Raw genomic sequence first — 16,739 nt, 5'->3', positions numbered from 1 at the left:
AATTACAAAACGACCAATTGGATTGGATATCCAATTACAATTGGATTGGATCGGATGCGAAATTTCACAATCCAATTGGATTGGATCGGTTAATGGATCATCATGAAAATCCAATGGATAACCGAACCAATCCAATCCAATTCGATATCCAATTTAATCTAATATTATTATCCAATCCAATTACTATTATTACATATTCAATAAAAAATTAAGTTGAAAACTTAAAGTTAATGTTACTTTGTTAGTTTTATTTAGCATAATTATGTGCAATTTTATTTTTAGTTATCATAGTTATATTTGGTTATTCAATAGAAAAGAATTAAAATTAGTTGGATGATGGATAACAAATGGATTAAACCAATAAAAAATATCCAATGGATAAAATCAATCCAATCCAACATGCAATTGGATCGGATCGATTTTTTATATTAAATTGGATAAGATCAGTTGATAAAATCCAAAATCAAATGGATGATTGGATTGGACCGGTTCCATCAAAATCCATTGGATTTGAACCGATGAATACCCTTATAAATAGGGTCCAAACCCTAAAAATTAAGGTTTTCCCTCTGAAGCAATACGCCCAACGTATGCAAGGGATTCGTGATCCTCACTTACATGCCTACACCCGACATACCTATCTCGTATGCCCAACGTATGTACCATATTTGCAAACTTTTTAAAAAATTGAGCCACAATTGAACATACTTGGAACATTGGTGTTACAATTACACAAATTTTACTGAGATGACTCATAGACCTTACATGTTGGAATTCTATATCATCAATATTCTTTTTCGTTCTTTCTCTCGTCCTTCCATTTATCAATATCCTTTCTATTCTATTTCGATTGACAACTGATTATTAATAATTTTATCTATATCCCCCTTCTAGAAAACGTCATGGTTTGGTAAGACACCACATAATTAATATTTTTTATGTGTGCAATTGGAGTACATGTTTGAAATTCCCAAGATTAAAAGAGTTATTTCAAGTTTGTTAAAAACTATACTACTATGTTTTGATAATTAAATTTAGAACTACAACACATTGGTAAATACTTTTTTAAAATACTACTTCTTGTACAAAACTCACATAAAATTATATAAGGTAGGTATAGAATGTCCAATCCGTTGAGCCTTGACCAAGTATTTATACCATACTAAATTACTTTATTATAAAATTATGAAAAAAAAAAAAAGAACATTGAGGAGTTGATATCATCTTTTTTGTCTATTCTTACAAACTCTAAGCAAATCAATTGACAATGTAATAAAAGGACTATTTATGTAATTTACCATATTGAAACCATCAAATATAGTAGTTGAACATGAAGGATAATCTAGTAAATTTCACATACAATAACAGTTGACATTCATCACCTACTATTTACCAAATCCATTACAAAAACTCAAGTGTCACCAATAGAATTCTTTTTCCAAGTGATATCAACATCGAAAACAAAGTCTAACCAACTGAAAAGCATTGTTGTATATTTTTTTCATTATCAACTGTCAGTTTTCGGATGGAAAATTCGTAGAAAAGTTGGGTTTTGTATCAGATGCTGACATGCTGCACCATGGCAGGTCTACGTGGCTATGAGTCTATGACCAATTCTTGTTTCTTTATTCTCTGTTTTCACACAAGTTTATATAACATGAGAAGAAGAAAGGGTGAGGCCTGGTGGGTGTGCCAAATGTGACCATTTACTGTCTAAATATCTTATTGTAGCCTGGAAGAAGATATAGTTTTATTTAGATAAATGGGTTCAAGAATTTCGTTATGGATGCTGATTGTTTGCACTCAAATTTTGGTAATCACAGCTGTGACAGATGGAAATGATGGTAAGTTTATTGATAATCTGTGTGTAGAGTTTTTATGACTTTTATATATATGGTTAAGTTTGTCTTGCACTTTTGAGTCATGGTCTGTTGATATGCTCCCCTCATTTCAGAAATGAGATCACTATCAATTGTTCTACACTATAACTTAAACTCTATATAATAGCCCTACCTTATATAAAATAGCCCTACCTTAATGTTGTCACATTTTTAAATCAGAACTCTCAAAGATAGCTTAGTATTTGCTTTATCGGTGATTGGAGTTATAATATTTGAGGTAGCTCCAACCATCATTACCGAAGATCCTCTCTATACATCACATAACCTTTCTATTCCCAATTAAAACAACCCCTCATGTATGTTCTACATCATAACTCGATCTGAATGTTACCTTAAACGTATTTTGCGTTTTATTTTGTTGATATAAACCTGAAAAATCTCGGTTATTCTTGTAGTTGGTGTGCTAAATGCTATAAAGTCTAGCTGGCAGAACTTTCCACCTAATTGGAGGGGTTCAGACCCATGTGGAAGTAATTGGGACGGAATTAACTGCACAAAGTCACGTGTAACCCACTTGTAAGTTGTAGATGTTTCAATCTTTTTACAGAATTTTAGAAAAATATAAACCTTTATTTCGTTTTAATTTATGTTTGAACCCTTCCATTACAGAGTGTTGGCAGGCATGGGGGTGAAAAGTGACGACATTGGAGACATTCCATCACTTTCCCAGTTGATATATTTGTATATATGTTTTCCATTTGCATTACATTTCATATATTCCTATACTTCTTTTCTTTATTTTCTCTTCCTCTTATTGTTTCTAAGATATTCGTATTATTGATTAAGATTAACACTCTTTTCGGAAAAACAAACTATTTTCAGTGTTTTTAAGTTGACAGTAAACCGATTTTATTGAATAATTAATTAAGATTGAAACAACCTTTTTTTACCTGCTATACCAGGCATAAAATATCATTTTACAAACCATTTATTTTCTTGTGTTGGTTGATTCTATGAGTTTTGATTTATTTCTTGTGTTGGTTGTAACACAATTTTAAAAACGTTTTAAAAAGTTTAAAAATGTTCTAAAAACCGTTATAAAAAAGTTGTATGTAAAATAATTGTAAAAAAGGTTTTAAAAGGTTGTACAAAAGAGTGTAATTAGGGGTGTAAGTGAGCCGAGCTACTCGCGATCTACTCGGAATCGACTCGTTAAAAGCTCGACTCGAGATCGAATTAAACGAGCCCGAGCCGAGCTCGAGCCTAAATATGAGGCTCGTTTATTAAACGAGCTCGAGCCGAGCTTCACGCGAGCCTAAATGAGCCTAAACGAGCCTATATATATATATATATATATATATATATATATATATATGTGTGTGTGTGTGTGTGTATGTGTGTGTGTGTGTGTATATATATATATATATATATATATATATATATATATATATATATATATATATATATATATATATATATATATATATATATAGGCTCGTTTAAGCTCGTTTAGGCTCGCGAGCTCACTAAATTGTTCACGAGCCGAGCTCGAGCTTCATTTTAAGGCTCGAATCGAGCTCGAGCTTCTTCAAAATTAAACGAGCCGAGCTCGAGCTTGGTTAGGCTCGGGCTCGGCTCGGCTCGTTTACACCCCTAGGTGTAATTTTGTTTTTTATTAAAAGTTCAAAAACAATTTGTAAAAAAAAAATTTTTAAAAAAAGTTATGTTGTAAAGAAAAACCAATTTTGGGGAGAATAGTAAAAAAAAAGGTTTTGAAAGTTTGGAGCAAAATTGTAACCAAGTTTAAAATTTGAGTTAAAAGTGTAAATTTATACAATAAAATTGGTTTGCTGAGAAATTGAAGACACTTGATATAACTTTTTCCCAAAAATATAGTGTTAACCTTATTAATTATTTCTAGAACTTGACATTTCTCAATTTAATTTTTCCTATAGAGATCTTTCCAACAACAAAGGAATTAAAGCTCCTCTTCCACCATCAATTCAGAATTTGAAGAGCTTGACCACATTGTAAGAAATCCATTTTACTTCTCAAATGCAGCAACCTGGTTTATCTTATTTTTGTCTGATTGTTTAAAACCTTGTCTGATTTTTCGTGTATAACAAAAAACTCCATGCATCTAGAATACTGGTTGGTTGCAGTTTTTTTGGTCCAATTCCTGATACAATAGGATCCCTCGAGCAACTAATATTTTTGTAAGTATTCCAAATTCTTGTTCATGTTGTATCTCTTGATAATAGATTAACTACCATGCCATTTTTAATTTAAAACAAAATATTTGTAACTATTCCTGATTCTGTCCCTTGTGTTGCAGAGGTCTGAATAATAACAGCTTCAGTGGAACTATCCCACCATCCATTGGTAATTTGACCAAACTCTCATGGTTGGATCTAAGTGATAACAAGCTTCAGGGACCCATTCCTGTGTCTAATGGAACAGCCCCTGGTCTTGATAGGTTAAAGAATGCAAAACACTTGTAAGTTTTGTATCTTTTGTACATTTGTCAGTTTATTAAACTTTTAGAGTGATTTTTCTCACCCGTGTTATCTTAATCTTATGGCAATTATGCAGCCATTTAGCAGATAATCAGTTATCTGGTGACATTCGATCTGAACTGTTCAGATCAGATATGACCCTAATACATGTGTAAGTATCACATTACCTGATGAAAGATCTCAAGTGTAATTGGTTGACATATATATATATATATATATATATATATATATATATATATATATATATACATACACTTTTCAAACAGGATATTCAACAATAATCGGTTATCTGGAAATATTCCTTCTTCGATAGGACTTGTGAGTACTCTTCAGGCAGTGTAAGCATCATTAATTAATAATCCTTGAACATTATAGCTAGATCTGAACATATTTAATTTATTTGTTTTTTCCATCCTTGATTTCACAGACGCCTGGACTCAAATTCCTTGGATGGGATAGTGCCTCAAAACATCACGAATCTCAAAAGTGTTAGTAAGCTGTAAGTGATAAGAGAAGTCGATCAATGTTTTTGTTGTGTATAATAGTTTTATTTGGTGGTTGAGATTTATTCATTTTTAGATACTTGTCGAACAACAAACTGAGTGGACCTGTTCCAAATCTCACAGGAATGGTCTCCCTCTTTTATGTGTAAGTTAATTTAAAGTTTAAACGTCATAAATCATCATCTTCTAGTTGTTAACATGACATATGATGCCATTCTCAGGGACATGAGCAATAATAGTTTTGATGCATCAGATATTCCTACATGGTTCTCAGAACTTCCATCTTTGACAACATTGTAATCTTTCTTTCACTCATTTCATGTCTTTCACCAGAACGACTAGTCCTAAGTAGTTCCTTAATCTGTGTGTGTGTGTGTGTGTGTGTGAGTGAGACCTTTCTCTAAAAAATATGGAGGACTTTATTATTAAGCATGCTTAATCTTCTACTAACAGATTGATGGAGAAAACTCAACTTCAAGGAGAAATCCCATCAACTCTCTTCCAACCTCAGTTGGAGAAATTGTGAGTATCAACTGCATGCTTGCTACTCAAGTTAATCTGCATATTCAATTGTATCATTTAACATTTGAAACAATAGAACATGAACTTATTTATATTCACAGGGTGCTAAGCAACAATGGTCTTAATGGAATACTGGATGTGGGCAACACCTATAGCAGTGATTTGAATGTTGATCTGACAAACAATTCAATTGCTGACTTCAATCAGAAATCCGTATACAATATGACCTTAAAGTGAGCTCATTATTAGCCTTGAATATTTCCAATTACCATCCATTAAATTCTTATTGAAATACTTTTCTACTACTTTCCAGTCTTGGAAGTAATCCAGTGTGTGAAGGAGGAGCAACAGGAAGATATTGTGCAACTGGAAAGACGAATATACAAAGCCGTTCACCATCAAATAGCTGTAATCCTGTGCGCTGCGGTTCAGATAAAGTGCCAAGTCCCAACTGTACATGCGCACATCCATACATAGGAACCATAACTTTTTTACTCCATTCTTTCTCAAACTTAGATAACACCACCTACTATAAACTTCTCAATGATGCTTTGATGTCAGCCTTTCGAAAGGAACAACTTCCAGTCGAATCATTGTCTATTTCCAATGCAATTATTGGTGAATACCTTCAATATACATTGCATATCTTTCCCTCTGGTCAAGATCCTTTTAATCTTTCACAAGTCTCTTCAATAGGGACTGTGATCAACCGCCAAAAACCAGACCTCATAATTCTCCCACGCTTTGGTCCCTTCTTCTTTCTTGATGATCATTATTTTGAAGGTAATTATTCATTTCAATCATATAAGAAAAAGAGGCTTTTTTATTTTGTCACTAAATCTTGAAATTAAGGTGTATACAACTATAAATATGGGAAACACGATTTCTGATTTTGATTATCCACAGGAGACAAGTCATCGAATCATGGTGCTATCATTGGGGTAGCAGTTGGTAGTTTTGTGATCGTATGCCTGGCTATAAGTTATGCTATCTATCAGAAAAGACGGGCCACACGAGCGAGACAGAGCAATCCTTTTGGTAAGACTAATTGGAGCATAAGACAAGGGTATTCTCGTCTTTTTACAAGTTCATATGCTTACACGCATATGTTTTGATAATGCAGCATCTTGGGTGATGGATAATGGTAGTGATGTGGGTGGTGTTCCTGAATTGAAAGGAGCAAGACTTTGTTCATTTGAAGAACTCAAAAGATGCACCGATAATTTTTCAGAAGAAAACGTAATTGGATCTGGGGGCTATGGGAAGGTATCTTCATGTTGCATTCATTGCAGTTTTTATCACTACTACTTCTCTTGTATATATATGATCAGGCTTTACATACTTGTATTACATTCTACTCTATTGATCAATATGCATGCTTATTGATATATGTGAACTATTGTGTTATTGTTTGGTAAGTGACAAATTCCTAAAACGGGTAAGATGCTGACTTGCAGGTTTATAGAGGGACTCTTACCACTGGCCATGAAGTTGCAATCAAAAGAGCTAAACAAGGGTCATTGCAGGGTGCTCAAGAATTTAAAACAGAAATTGAGCTTCTTTCAAGGATTCATCATAAGAATGTGGTAGCTCTTGTGGGGTTCTGTTATGAGCAAGGTGAACAAATGCTGGTGTATGAGTACATTTCAAATGGTACTCTAAAGGATAACCTTTCAGGTAGATTTACATCTTTCTTGGCTTTTTTCCTTTCGTCCAAAGGGGTGATATTAGATTTAAAAAAAAATGAAAGATGATTGAAATTGTACATGCAGGGAAGTCAGGAATGAGGCTGAATTGGATGAAGAGGCTTACAATAGCTCTTGATTCTGCCAAAGGTCTGACATATTTGCATGAGCTTGCAAATCCTCCAATCATACACAGAGACATCAAATCAAATAACATTCTGGTTGATGATCAGCTGATTGCTAAGGTTGCTGATTTTGGTTTGTCCAAATTGTTGGGAGATTCAAAGGATTATGTATCTACTCAAGTGAAGGGGACACTGGTAGGTGTTAAAGTCAAATTGCATATGCCTGATGTTGATTGTCTACTTTTACCCCTGAAGTTAACAGTATTTACGTTTTGATCCTTTCTGAATGCAGGGTTACATGGATCCTGAATACTACATGACCCAACAGTTGACCGAAAAGAGTGATGTTTACAGTTTTGGAGTTGTACTTTTGGAGCTTTTAACTGCAAGACCACCAATACACAAGGGTAAATATATTGTGAGGGAGGTTAATGAGGCGATTGACAATTCTCCAAATGAACTCCACAAGATTCTTGATCCATATCTTGGTTCATCCAAAACAGTTGGAGGTTTGACCAAATTTGTGAATCTGGCAATGAGATGTGTCCAAGATTTAGGAGTTGATAGGCCTAAAATGGGAGATGTGGTGAGAGAGATTGAGGCTATTATAAATTTGGCTGTTGTAAACGTTGATGCTGAATCACCATCTACTTTCTCAACCCAAAATACAGGAAAAGTTGAGGACCTTTATCATCCATATAGTGATTCAGTCTCTGATTCGAGTAGTTTGTATGTACCATTTGAAACAGAACTACGCAGGTGAAAACAAGATTGTAAAAATGTGAATTTAGAAAGATTCAAACTACATGAACTTTATGGTATGTTGTTTTTATATCAAACCAAACATTTGTTAACTTAAGCAAAGTTTTTCACATAAGACTTCTTTAATTGCAAAGAAAGTTGTTGTTGCACTAACTATTTCATCTGTGTTTCTTGGATAAAGTGGGGCAACTTTTTATTTTTGTCTCAGGTTGTTCGTTTTGATCACGCTTCATGACTGAATTACACCTCAGTTTCTTAAGTCCTGAATCAAGTTTTCTTGTATTTCGGTATATTTTGTTGGGATGTAAAGTAATGATTCCAATTTATATACAATTCTAAGTAGGGTAACTAAATCAAATCAAGACCCAATTTAGAGACATTCTTGCTTTTCCAAGAGGCTATATTACCTCCAACATATATCCAAATTATTACCTTCCAGTACAAAATATAATATCATAAACTTCATATATTTGAATCATTCTAAATCTACATATTAATAAGTTTTCTTCCATATGTTTCCATATATACCAACAAATGTTCTTGTTTTCATCATCTTCCCACAATTCACCTTCTCAGCTCTGTTTCAAATGGTAGAGTCAAACTACTCACATCAGAGACCGAATCACCATACGGATGATAAAGATCCCCAACTTCTCCTTTATTTTGACTTGAAAAATTAGATGCTGACTCAGCATCAAGGCTTAAAACAGCCAAATCTATAATTCTTTCAATCTCTCTCACAACCTCTCCCATTTTAGGCCTTTCAACTCCTGAATCTCGGACACAACTCATTGCCAAGTTTAGAAATTCAGTCAAACCTCCAAGGTTTTGTGAAGAACCAAGAGAAGGATCAAGAATCTTGTATAGACCATTTCGGTCCCCCGACTTTCCAATTGCTTCATTTACCTCCTTCACAATGAATTTACCCTTATGTATTGGTGATCTTGCAGTTAAAAGCTCCAAAAGTACAACTCCAAAACTGTAAACATCACTCTTTTCGGTCAACTGTTGGGTCATGTAGTATTCAGGATCCATGTAACCCTACATTCAGAAAGGATGAAAACGCAAATACTGTTAACTTCAAGGGTACAACTTGACAATTGGCATATTTTAGACCCACAACAAAAACAAAAAAAGAGACCCTTTGAATCATCTCTCAACACGTACCAATGTCCCCTTGACTTGAGTAGATACATAACCCTTTGAATCATCTCCCAACAGTTTTGACAATCCAAAATCAGCAACTTTAGCAATCAAATTATCATCAAGAAGAATGTTAGTTGATTTGATGTCTCTGTGAATGATTGGAGGATTAGCAAGCTCATGCATATATGTCAGCCCTTTTGCAGAATCAAGAGCTGCACTAAGCCTCTTCACCCAATCCAACCTCATTCCTGCTTTTCCTGTATTCAAAATTTCAAAAAATTTACAAGTTTAGCTAAAAAAAAGCATGCAAGTTTTCTCTATAAAAACATGTGTATGTAAATTTTACCTGTAAGATTATCTTTTAGAGTACCATTTGAAATGTACTCATAGATTAACATTTGTTCGCCTTGTTCATAACAGAATCCCACTAGGGCTACAACATTTTTATGATGAATCCTTGAAAGAAGTTCAATTTCTGTTTTGAATTCATGAGCACCCTGTAATGACCCTTGTTGAGCTCTTTTGATTGCTACTACATGACCAGAGTCAAGAGTCCCTTTATACACCTGTGAGTCAGCATTAAAAAATAAATTAAATAAAGAATGAAGAAATTGAAATATAATAAAAAGATACCTGTCCATATCCACCAGATCCAATTAAGTTTTCTTCTGAAAAATTGTTTGTGCATCTTTTGAGTTCTTCAAATGAACACCATCTTGCTCCTTTCAGTTGAGGAACACCACCCACAATACTTCCATTATCTAACGCCCAAGATGCTGTATTATTATGGAAGTAAGTAAGTAAGCATGTGAAGTTGTTGTAAAAAGACGAGAATACCCTGTCTTACCAAAAGGGTTGCTGTGTTTTGCTCTTGTTGCGTTTCTTTTCTGATAGATGGCATAGGTTATAGCCAAGGCTATTAGTAATAGGATCACACAACCACCAACTGCTGCCCCAATGATGATGCCATGATTCGATGACTTGTGTCCTGTTATTTGCCCATGTACACCTTTCAAGGTTTAGTCATAAATATATAAGTTTCTTTTCTATATATTTAAAAGAGAAAAATACAGAAAAGCACTTGTACTTTCACAATCTTATGGATGTAGCCACTTAGCTATCCTCAGTGACAATGAAATGATTATACTTTTTTGGATTGTCTAAAAGATATTAAATTCAAGAAATCTCAATGTAGTTTGATTGATTTTTTTTATTATTATTATTATAGCATCCTATTTACATTTCTTCCTACTAAAGCATTGTACTTTGAAAAACATACCTAATTATGGCTATGTCATCTAAATACAAATAAGTTTTCAAACAAATAAGAAATAAATGATTAGGGGTAGAATTTTTGCCAAAGTACAATACCTTAATAACAAAAAGAAATTTAGAATACAATGTTTTAATCGAAAGAAATGAAAATTAGATGCTATAATACACAAATATATGAAAATACATCTCTATTATTTGCATTCAACCCTTTAAAAAATACCGTATTTCCGGTTACCCGGTTTCGATATCTAGAAGAGCACAACATATTAAGACTTACCAATTTACAACTTAGCCACTGAAATACTTTTTTTAACGATTTAACCTCTGAATTATTATTATAACAATCATAAAAGAAATTAGTTCAATAGCTAAATCAAGAAAATGGTGAAAGTACGTTGTGCTTAACTGTGTTATTCCTTTTTTTCAAATAATCAAAAAAAGCATAATGGTATAATTAGTACGGAGGGTTAATCAAATAAAAGACCTTATATATTGTGTTTTTCCTGGATTAAACCTCAACTTTATTTTTTTCCCTGAAAAAAACCTTGTATTTTTTTCATTTTTTCCGAAAATAACCCTCAACTTTATCTTTTTTTTTTCCGAAAAAAAAAACCCTCAATCTGTTTCCGAAAAAACCTCAACTATTTTTGTTTTTTCCGAAAAAAAACCCTGACATTTTACAGGTTTTTCCGGGAAAAAAAAGGTTAATCTAAAACATAAACCTTATATTTTGTGTTTTTTCCGGATTAAACCTCAATTTTTTTGCCTGACCTTGTATTTTTTCATTTTTTCCGATCCGACCCTTTTAGTCTTTTTTGCCAAAAAAATCTGTAAAATGTGAGGGTTTTTTTCAAGAAAAAATAAAAAAGTTGAGGGTTTATTTGGAAGCATTTAGAAGGTTGAGGATTTTTTTCAGAAAAAAAAAAATACAAAATGCAAGGTCTTTTTCAGGAAAAAAATAAAGTTGAGGTTTAATCCGTATAAAACACAAAAGTATAAGGTCTTTTATGAGATTAACCCTAGTACAGAATATGGTTAAGTGGCTCAATCGATGAGATGGTGTCTCTATTTCACCCTATTATAAAATATATTATATATATAATTACCTGGAAAACAACAATAGCTATCATCAAGAAAGAACAAGGGTCCAAATTGTGGGAGAGAAAAGAGGTTTTGTCTGTTGATCACAGTCCCAATTGAGGAGATAGTTGACCGAGTAAAAAAATCTTGACCAGAAGGAAATACATGCAATGTATATTGAAGGTAGGAAAGCTCATTAACAAGTGCATTTGAAACAGAAATTGATTCCACAGGAAGTTGACTTGACCTAAAGGCTGATATCAAAGCATCATGGAGAAGTGTATAGTATGTGGAGTTTTCCAAGTTTGAAAAAGAATAAGACAGAAAATATATGGTTCCTGTGTATGGATGTGTGCATGCACAATTTGGACTTAGAATTTTATTTGAAGGGCAACGGACAGGTGGACAATTATTATTGGATGGTAAACTATTTGGTGAATTAGGGTTTCTAGCTGAACAATATCTTCCTGTTGTTCCCCCTTCACAAACTGGATTATTTGCAAGACTGAAAAAATAGTAGAGAACTATTAGTTAGTGTAAGATTGTGAATAGCAATGTATATTTCAGCAAAAGATAAAAAGGCATATGAACTCACATTAAGCTCATATTATATCCAGATTTTTGAGTGAAATCAGCAATGGAATTGTTTGTTAGATCAACAATCAAATCACTTCCATAGCTGTTTCCAACATCCAAGATTCCATTAAGACCATTGTTGCTTAGCCCCCTGTGATTATACAACCAAAAAAAATAGAAGAAAAGAATAATCTTAATGCCAAACTTCACTATTGAAACAACAAATATTTATAAGCTTATATTATAAAGATTAACTTGAGAAGATAACAAATATTCGGGTGATACTCACAATCTTTGTAATTGAGGTTGGAAGATAACAGATGGGATTTCTCCTTGAAGTTGTGTCTTATCCATCAATCTATCAGAAGAACACATTAAGAATGCTTCAAAATAAATTCCACCACATTTAATGTCATTAAAAGAGAAATTTTATGCAAATTATCCACTTTGCATAACACGAGTGGAAGAAGATTACATTGTTGTCAATGATGGAAGTGTGAACCATGTAGGAATATCTGAAGCATCAAAACTATTATTGCTCATGTCCCTAAAAAATCCATCATAATAAAAGACATGTTATGTTATGTTAAAAAGTAGAAAATGAATAGTTTCTACAAATGAGTTATTCTTCAAACTTACACATAAAAGAGGGATTCCATTCCTATGAGGTTTGGAAAAGGTCCACTTAGGTTGTTGTTTGATAAGTACCTGAAAATAAATAGATCTGTGAATTAATGTCAACCACTAAATAAACATTATTTAAATAAAAAAAAATGGAAAGATTTATTGACTTCTCTTATCACTTACAACTCCCCAACACTTTTGAGGTTCGTGATGTTTCTATGCATATTCCCATCCAATGAATTCGAGTCCAAGCGTCTGAAATAAAGGAGAGAAAGAGTGACACATAGGTAAATAAATTGCAAATATTCATATTCTGAATGAGTAAATGACCATTTTACCCTTATGTCTAATAATCGTTAATACTTACATTGCCTCGAGAGTATCCACAAGTCCCATTGAAGATGGGATTTTTCCAGATAACTGATTATTGTTGAATAGCCTGTTCAAAAGTGTGTGTATATATATATATATATATATATATATATATATATATATATATATATATATTATGCTTTCAGTATTACAATCGCCACATCATTATAAAATTATACATATGAAAAATGATACTTACACATGTATTAGACTCATACTAGAGCTGAAAAGTCTAAATGGAATAACACCTGATAACTGATTGTTTGCAAAATGACTTCACAATGACCAAAACATAACACCAATAAGAAAGTCACTTTAAAAGTTGATAAAGTGACAAATGCATGTGTGTGTATATATAGGAATAGGTTCAAATGAAGACACTTAATAAAGTGAAGACGTGAAGACACTACTTTTATGTTATTATTCTGCTATGAATCTTGTATATACTGCCTTATGTCATTATTCAACAATGAATATATAAATAATCATACATTAATATTCACTTTTGAAATTACTACAAATCAATATACGAATAATCATACGTTAATATTCACATTAGAATTTATTACAAAACTAAACATATATAAAATTCATAGCAAAATAATAACATAAAAGTGGTATCTTCACATCTTCACTTTATTTAGTCTCTTCATTTGAACCATCCCCTGCGTGTGTGTGTGTATGTGTGTGTGTGTGTGTATATATATATATATATATATATATATATATATGTATGTATGTATGTATGTATGTATATTATGAAAGAAAGGAAACATACAAGTGCCTTGCTTTGACTAGATAATCAAGACCAGGGTCTGTTCCATTAGAGACAGGAATGGCTCCACGAAGCTGGTTATCAGTTAGATCCAACCATAAAAGATTGGCTAAATTGCCAATGGATCTTGGGATATTTCCAGTGAAGCTGTTATTATTCAGACCTCTGAAACAAAAGGGATAGAGTCAGAACTATATAGGAAAAAGATTGTTTGTTCCTCATGGAATACAACTTATTTTCAAATATGCAACAAAATGTGTAGTATTTAGCTATAGGTTAAATGCAAAAAGTAGCAATGGAATTTCATTGATTTCTTTACTAAAACCAACTATTTTCATTTCTTACTATTACAATATCATACTTTGAAAAATATATCCAAAATAGTAATATCATTCATATAAAAAGGAATTTCTAGGACAAAAAATTCAAAATAAGGAAAAAAAAGGGAAGTACAAAATTACAATTGGGTAGATTTTCAAAATAAAACAATTAATAAAGAAATAGAACTGAAGTAAAATGTTGTGATGAACAGAATCATAGTAGGATGATGTAACATACAAATAATTAAAAGTATGTTGCTATTTCTTGCATTTAGCCCTTAATACAAAATACTCAAGAATTTGGAATACTTACAAAAAGACTAACTGCTCAAGGGATCCTATGGAATCAGGAATTGGACCAAAGAAATTGCAACCAACAAGGATTCTACATGCAAAGAGTACTTTGTCAAACAAGAAAAATCAGACAAGGATTTAAACAATCAGGAGTTCAAGAGAAGATAACATAAATACACAAAATGGATTTCTTACAGTGTTGTTAAGTTCTTCAAATTCTGAATTGTTGGTGGAAGGGGTGCTTTAATCCCTTTGTTGTTGGAAAGATCTCTATATGCAAGTATCAAAATGAGAAATCATCCACTATTAGCAATAGTTAAGTATATGAAAATCTGAAATAACAACAATAGAAAGAGAAGACAAAGAAAAGAAGTATAGAAGAATGGAAAACATACAAATATTCCAATTGGGAAAGTGATGGAATGTCTCCAATGCTGTTAGTTCTCACCCCCATGCCTGCTAACACTCTGTAATGGAAGGATTCAAACATAGAAAAACAGGGTTTTGATTTTTCTAGAATTATGTATGATTGAAACATCTACAACTTACAAGGAGATTACTCGTGAGTTTGTACATTTAATTCCTTCCCAATTACTTCCACAAGGATCTGAACCACTCCAATCAGGTGGTAGATTCTGCCAGCTAGACTTTATAGCATTTAGCACAGCAACTACAAGAATAAACATGATTTTTCAAGTGGAAATTATATATATTCAGCTTCCAATAAGTAATCCGTCTTGTTTAACTGAAGTTAATAACTCTGAGAATCATATAATGAACAATCTTGAAGTCATGTTGTAAAAACAATATCATGAACTACTGTAAACGTGTCGTGATAGGAAAAAACTCCACACAGATTGTCAGAAAAAACTTACCATCATTTTGGTTCGTCACTGCTGTGATTACGATAACTTGACTGAAAGCAATCAGCATCCATACCGGAATTCTTGAACCCATTTCTGTAAAATGAACAGTATCTTCTTCCGGACTACACGAAGAAGTTTAGATAGCAAACGGCTACATTTGGCACACCCATAGCGCCTCGCCTTTTCTCTCTCCGCATATTCGATGTTATGTAACACTCGTTTGTAATCGGAATAAAGAAATAAGAATTGATGATATCGACGTACAGTCGTAGACCTGGTCATTGTCCAGCATTTGTTAAGAAGCCCAACTGTTCGACGATATTTCCAACCGAAAACAGACAGCCGATAGAGACAAACAAATGCACAACAAGACTTTTTCAATCGGTTCGATTTTGTTTTTGGTGTGGACATCACTTGGAAGAAGATTCCGATTGGTGACAATGGGGTTTTCGTAATTGTTTTGGAAATAGTGGAGTAGGTGAGGGATGTCATCTGCTTCCTTCGACCATAAACTATTTCTGTAACACTGCAACCGTGTTTGAGTTTGAGTGGCAGGGCTGCTCCGATTCTGTTGGCGCAATATAGAGGAAATCTACCAGATTACCCCCTTCATGCTTCAAATAATATACCTATTGTTTCAATACGCAAAGACCAAGGGTTATTTTTACAAAAATAACAATCAAATAAAATAAAATCATTGCTATTCTATCCCTACAAAATTTTTCCATCTGCTTTAAAAAAAGCACAAATCTTTTTTTTTTTTTTTTGGTATTTTAATGGCTTAAAGTCAATTATTTTGGATTAAAATGGTTATTTTTTTTACCCACAAGCAAGATGAATCACATGATCCAGAATATCCAAGTCTGGTTTCTATTTTTGATGATGTTGTTTATATGGATGATTCCACTTTCATTGTTAAACATATGCTCAAAGCCTTTGAAAGGTAAACTAAGCAATGTTTTTTTGTCTTAACCCAACTATGATTGCACGAACTAACTCTAGCTTCAAATTCTCACAAATGATGTTACTACTCAAGAACATAATAAGGAATTCATTAAGAATAAACGGGACAACCGGACAATAATACCCTTCTAGAGATCTTGTTAGCTTATGAGCTCATTATAAGAGACCTTAAAACCACAGGTGAATGTACATATCACATAGGTGGGTCACTGTAACATCCCAAAAATCAGGATAAAAATTTTCATTTTTAAAACCATTTAATATTCCATAATTCTTACAAAACTTAGTTTCCAAAAGCCATAAACATGAATCATGGTATCCTAAAATCATAATCTCATAAAAATCCAGGATGATGTGCACGATCAAACATTCGCCTTGCCCTTATCCTTTAGAGTACCTGAAACCATAACAATCAAACTGTAAGCCAAGCTTAGTGAGTTTCCCCCAAAATACCACACACAATAGAGCATATATAATCATGCATGTTGGGTTCA

At 32.9% G+C, this 16,739-nt stretch overlaps 2 protein-coding genes across 5 annotated transcripts; one reads left to right on the top strand and one right to left on the bottom strand.

The window, feature by feature from the left end:
* The first annotated feature begins 1,493 nt into the window (after positions 1 to 1,493).
* LOC145137236 (leucine-rich repeat receptor protein kinase HPCA1-like) lies at positions 1,494 to 8,013 on the top strand. 2 transcript variants are annotated; one of them, XM_079071379.1, is made up of 19 exons: positions 1,494 to 1,844; positions 2,297 to 2,417; positions 2,511 to 2,582; positions 3,797 to 3,871; positions 3,986 to 4,057; positions 4,177 to 4,338; positions 4,434 to 4,508; positions 4,624 to 4,695; positions 4,785 to 4,856; positions 4,937 to 5,005; positions 5,082 to 5,156; positions 5,314 to 5,382; positions 5,484 to 5,615; positions 5,696 to 6,165; positions 6,289 to 6,420; positions 6,506 to 6,648; positions 6,840 to 7,059; positions 7,155 to 7,387; positions 7,485 to 8,013. In XM_079071379.1, exons 1-19 carry the CDS (start codon positions 1,763 to 1,765, stop codon positions 7,953 to 7,955), a joined length of 2,817 nt encoding a protein of 938 aa, XP_078927505.1. In that variant the 5' UTR covers positions 1,494 to 1,762; the 3' UTR covers positions 7,956 to 8,013. The 2 variants fall into 2 exon arrangements, with proteins under 2 accessions (XP_078927505.1, XP_078927506.1); XM_079071380.1 differs by lacking the exon at positions 1,494 to 1,844 and adding an exon at positions 2,070 to 2,197.
* Positions 8,014 to 8,333: 320 nt separating this feature from the next.
* LOC145137235 (leucine-rich repeat receptor protein kinase HPCA1-like) lies at positions 8,334 to 15,887 on the bottom strand. 3 transcript variants are annotated; one of them, XM_079071376.1, is made up of 19 exons: positions 15,292 to 15,887; positions 14,966 to 15,086; positions 14,812 to 14,883; positions 14,612 to 14,686; positions 14,436 to 14,507; positions 13,806 to 13,967; positions 13,227 to 13,301; positions 13,023 to 13,094; positions 12,839 to 12,910; positions 12,671 to 12,739; positions 12,507 to 12,578; positions 12,321 to 12,389; positions 12,051 to 12,182; positions 11,482 to 11,960; positions 9,948 to 10,109; positions 9,734 to 9,876; positions 9,447 to 9,666; positions 9,122 to 9,357; positions 8,334 to 8,995 (listed from the first exon to the last, which is right to left on the bottom strand). In XM_079071376.1, the coding sequence occupies exons 1-19, from the start codon at positions 15,371 to 15,373 to the stop codon at positions 8,519 to 8,521; spliced, it is 2,862 nt and encodes a 953-aa protein (XP_078927502.1). In that variant the 5' UTR covers positions 15,374 to 15,887; the 3' UTR covers positions 8,334 to 8,518. The 3 variants fall into 3 exon arrangements, with proteins under 3 accessions (XP_078927502.1, XP_078927503.1, XP_078927504.1); XM_079071377.1 differs by having other exon boundaries at positions 9,948 to 10,088; XM_079071378.1 differs by lacking the exon at positions 13,227 to 13,301.
* Between the last annotated feature and the right edge of the window lie 852 nt (positions 15,888 to 16,739).

Source organism: Lactuca virosa, chromosome 9 (assembly GCF_052849685.1).
Source record: "Lactuca virosa cultivar CGN04683 chromosome 9, Lactuca_virosa_CGN04683_v6, whole genome shotgun sequence".
NCBI classification, from domain to species: domain Eukaryota; kingdom Viridiplantae; phylum Streptophyta; class Magnoliopsida; order Asterales; family Asteraceae; genus Lactuca; species Lactuca virosa.
Note: the sequence above shows the minus strand (reverse complement) of the source record. Positions and strands in the feature narration are given on the sequence as shown.

What these genes read in the sequence shown, in the direction of transcription:
- LOC145137236 (XM_079071379.1), top strand. Translation starts at nt 1,763, where the DNA reads ATGGGTTCAAGAATTTCGTTATGGATGCTGATTGTTTGCACTCAAATT. An exon ending in CTCAAAAGTGTTAGTAAGCT is followed by an intron (nt 4,857 to 4,936) that starts GTAAGTGATAAG and finishes ATTCATTTTTAG; the next exon opens with ATACTTGTCGAACAACAAAC. An exon ending in TCTAAAGGATAACCTTTCAG is followed by an intron (nt 7,060 to 7,154) that starts GTAGATTTACAT and finishes TTGTACATGCAG; the next exon opens with GGAAGTCAGGAATGAGGCTG.
- LOC145137235 (XM_079071376.1), bottom strand. Translation starts at nt 15,373, where the DNA reads ATGGGTTCAAGAATTCCGGTATGGATGCTGATTGCTTTCAGTCAAGTT. An exon ending in AACTCACGAGTAATCTCCTT is followed by an intron (nt 14,884 to 14,965) that starts GTAAGTTGTAGA and finishes CTTCCATTACAG; the next exon opens with AGTGTTAGCAGGCATGGGGG. An exon ending in CTTTCCCAATTGGAATATTT is followed by an intron (nt 14,687 to 14,811) that starts GTATGTTTTCCA and finishes ACTTGCATATAG; the next exon opens with AGATCTTTCCAACAACAAAG.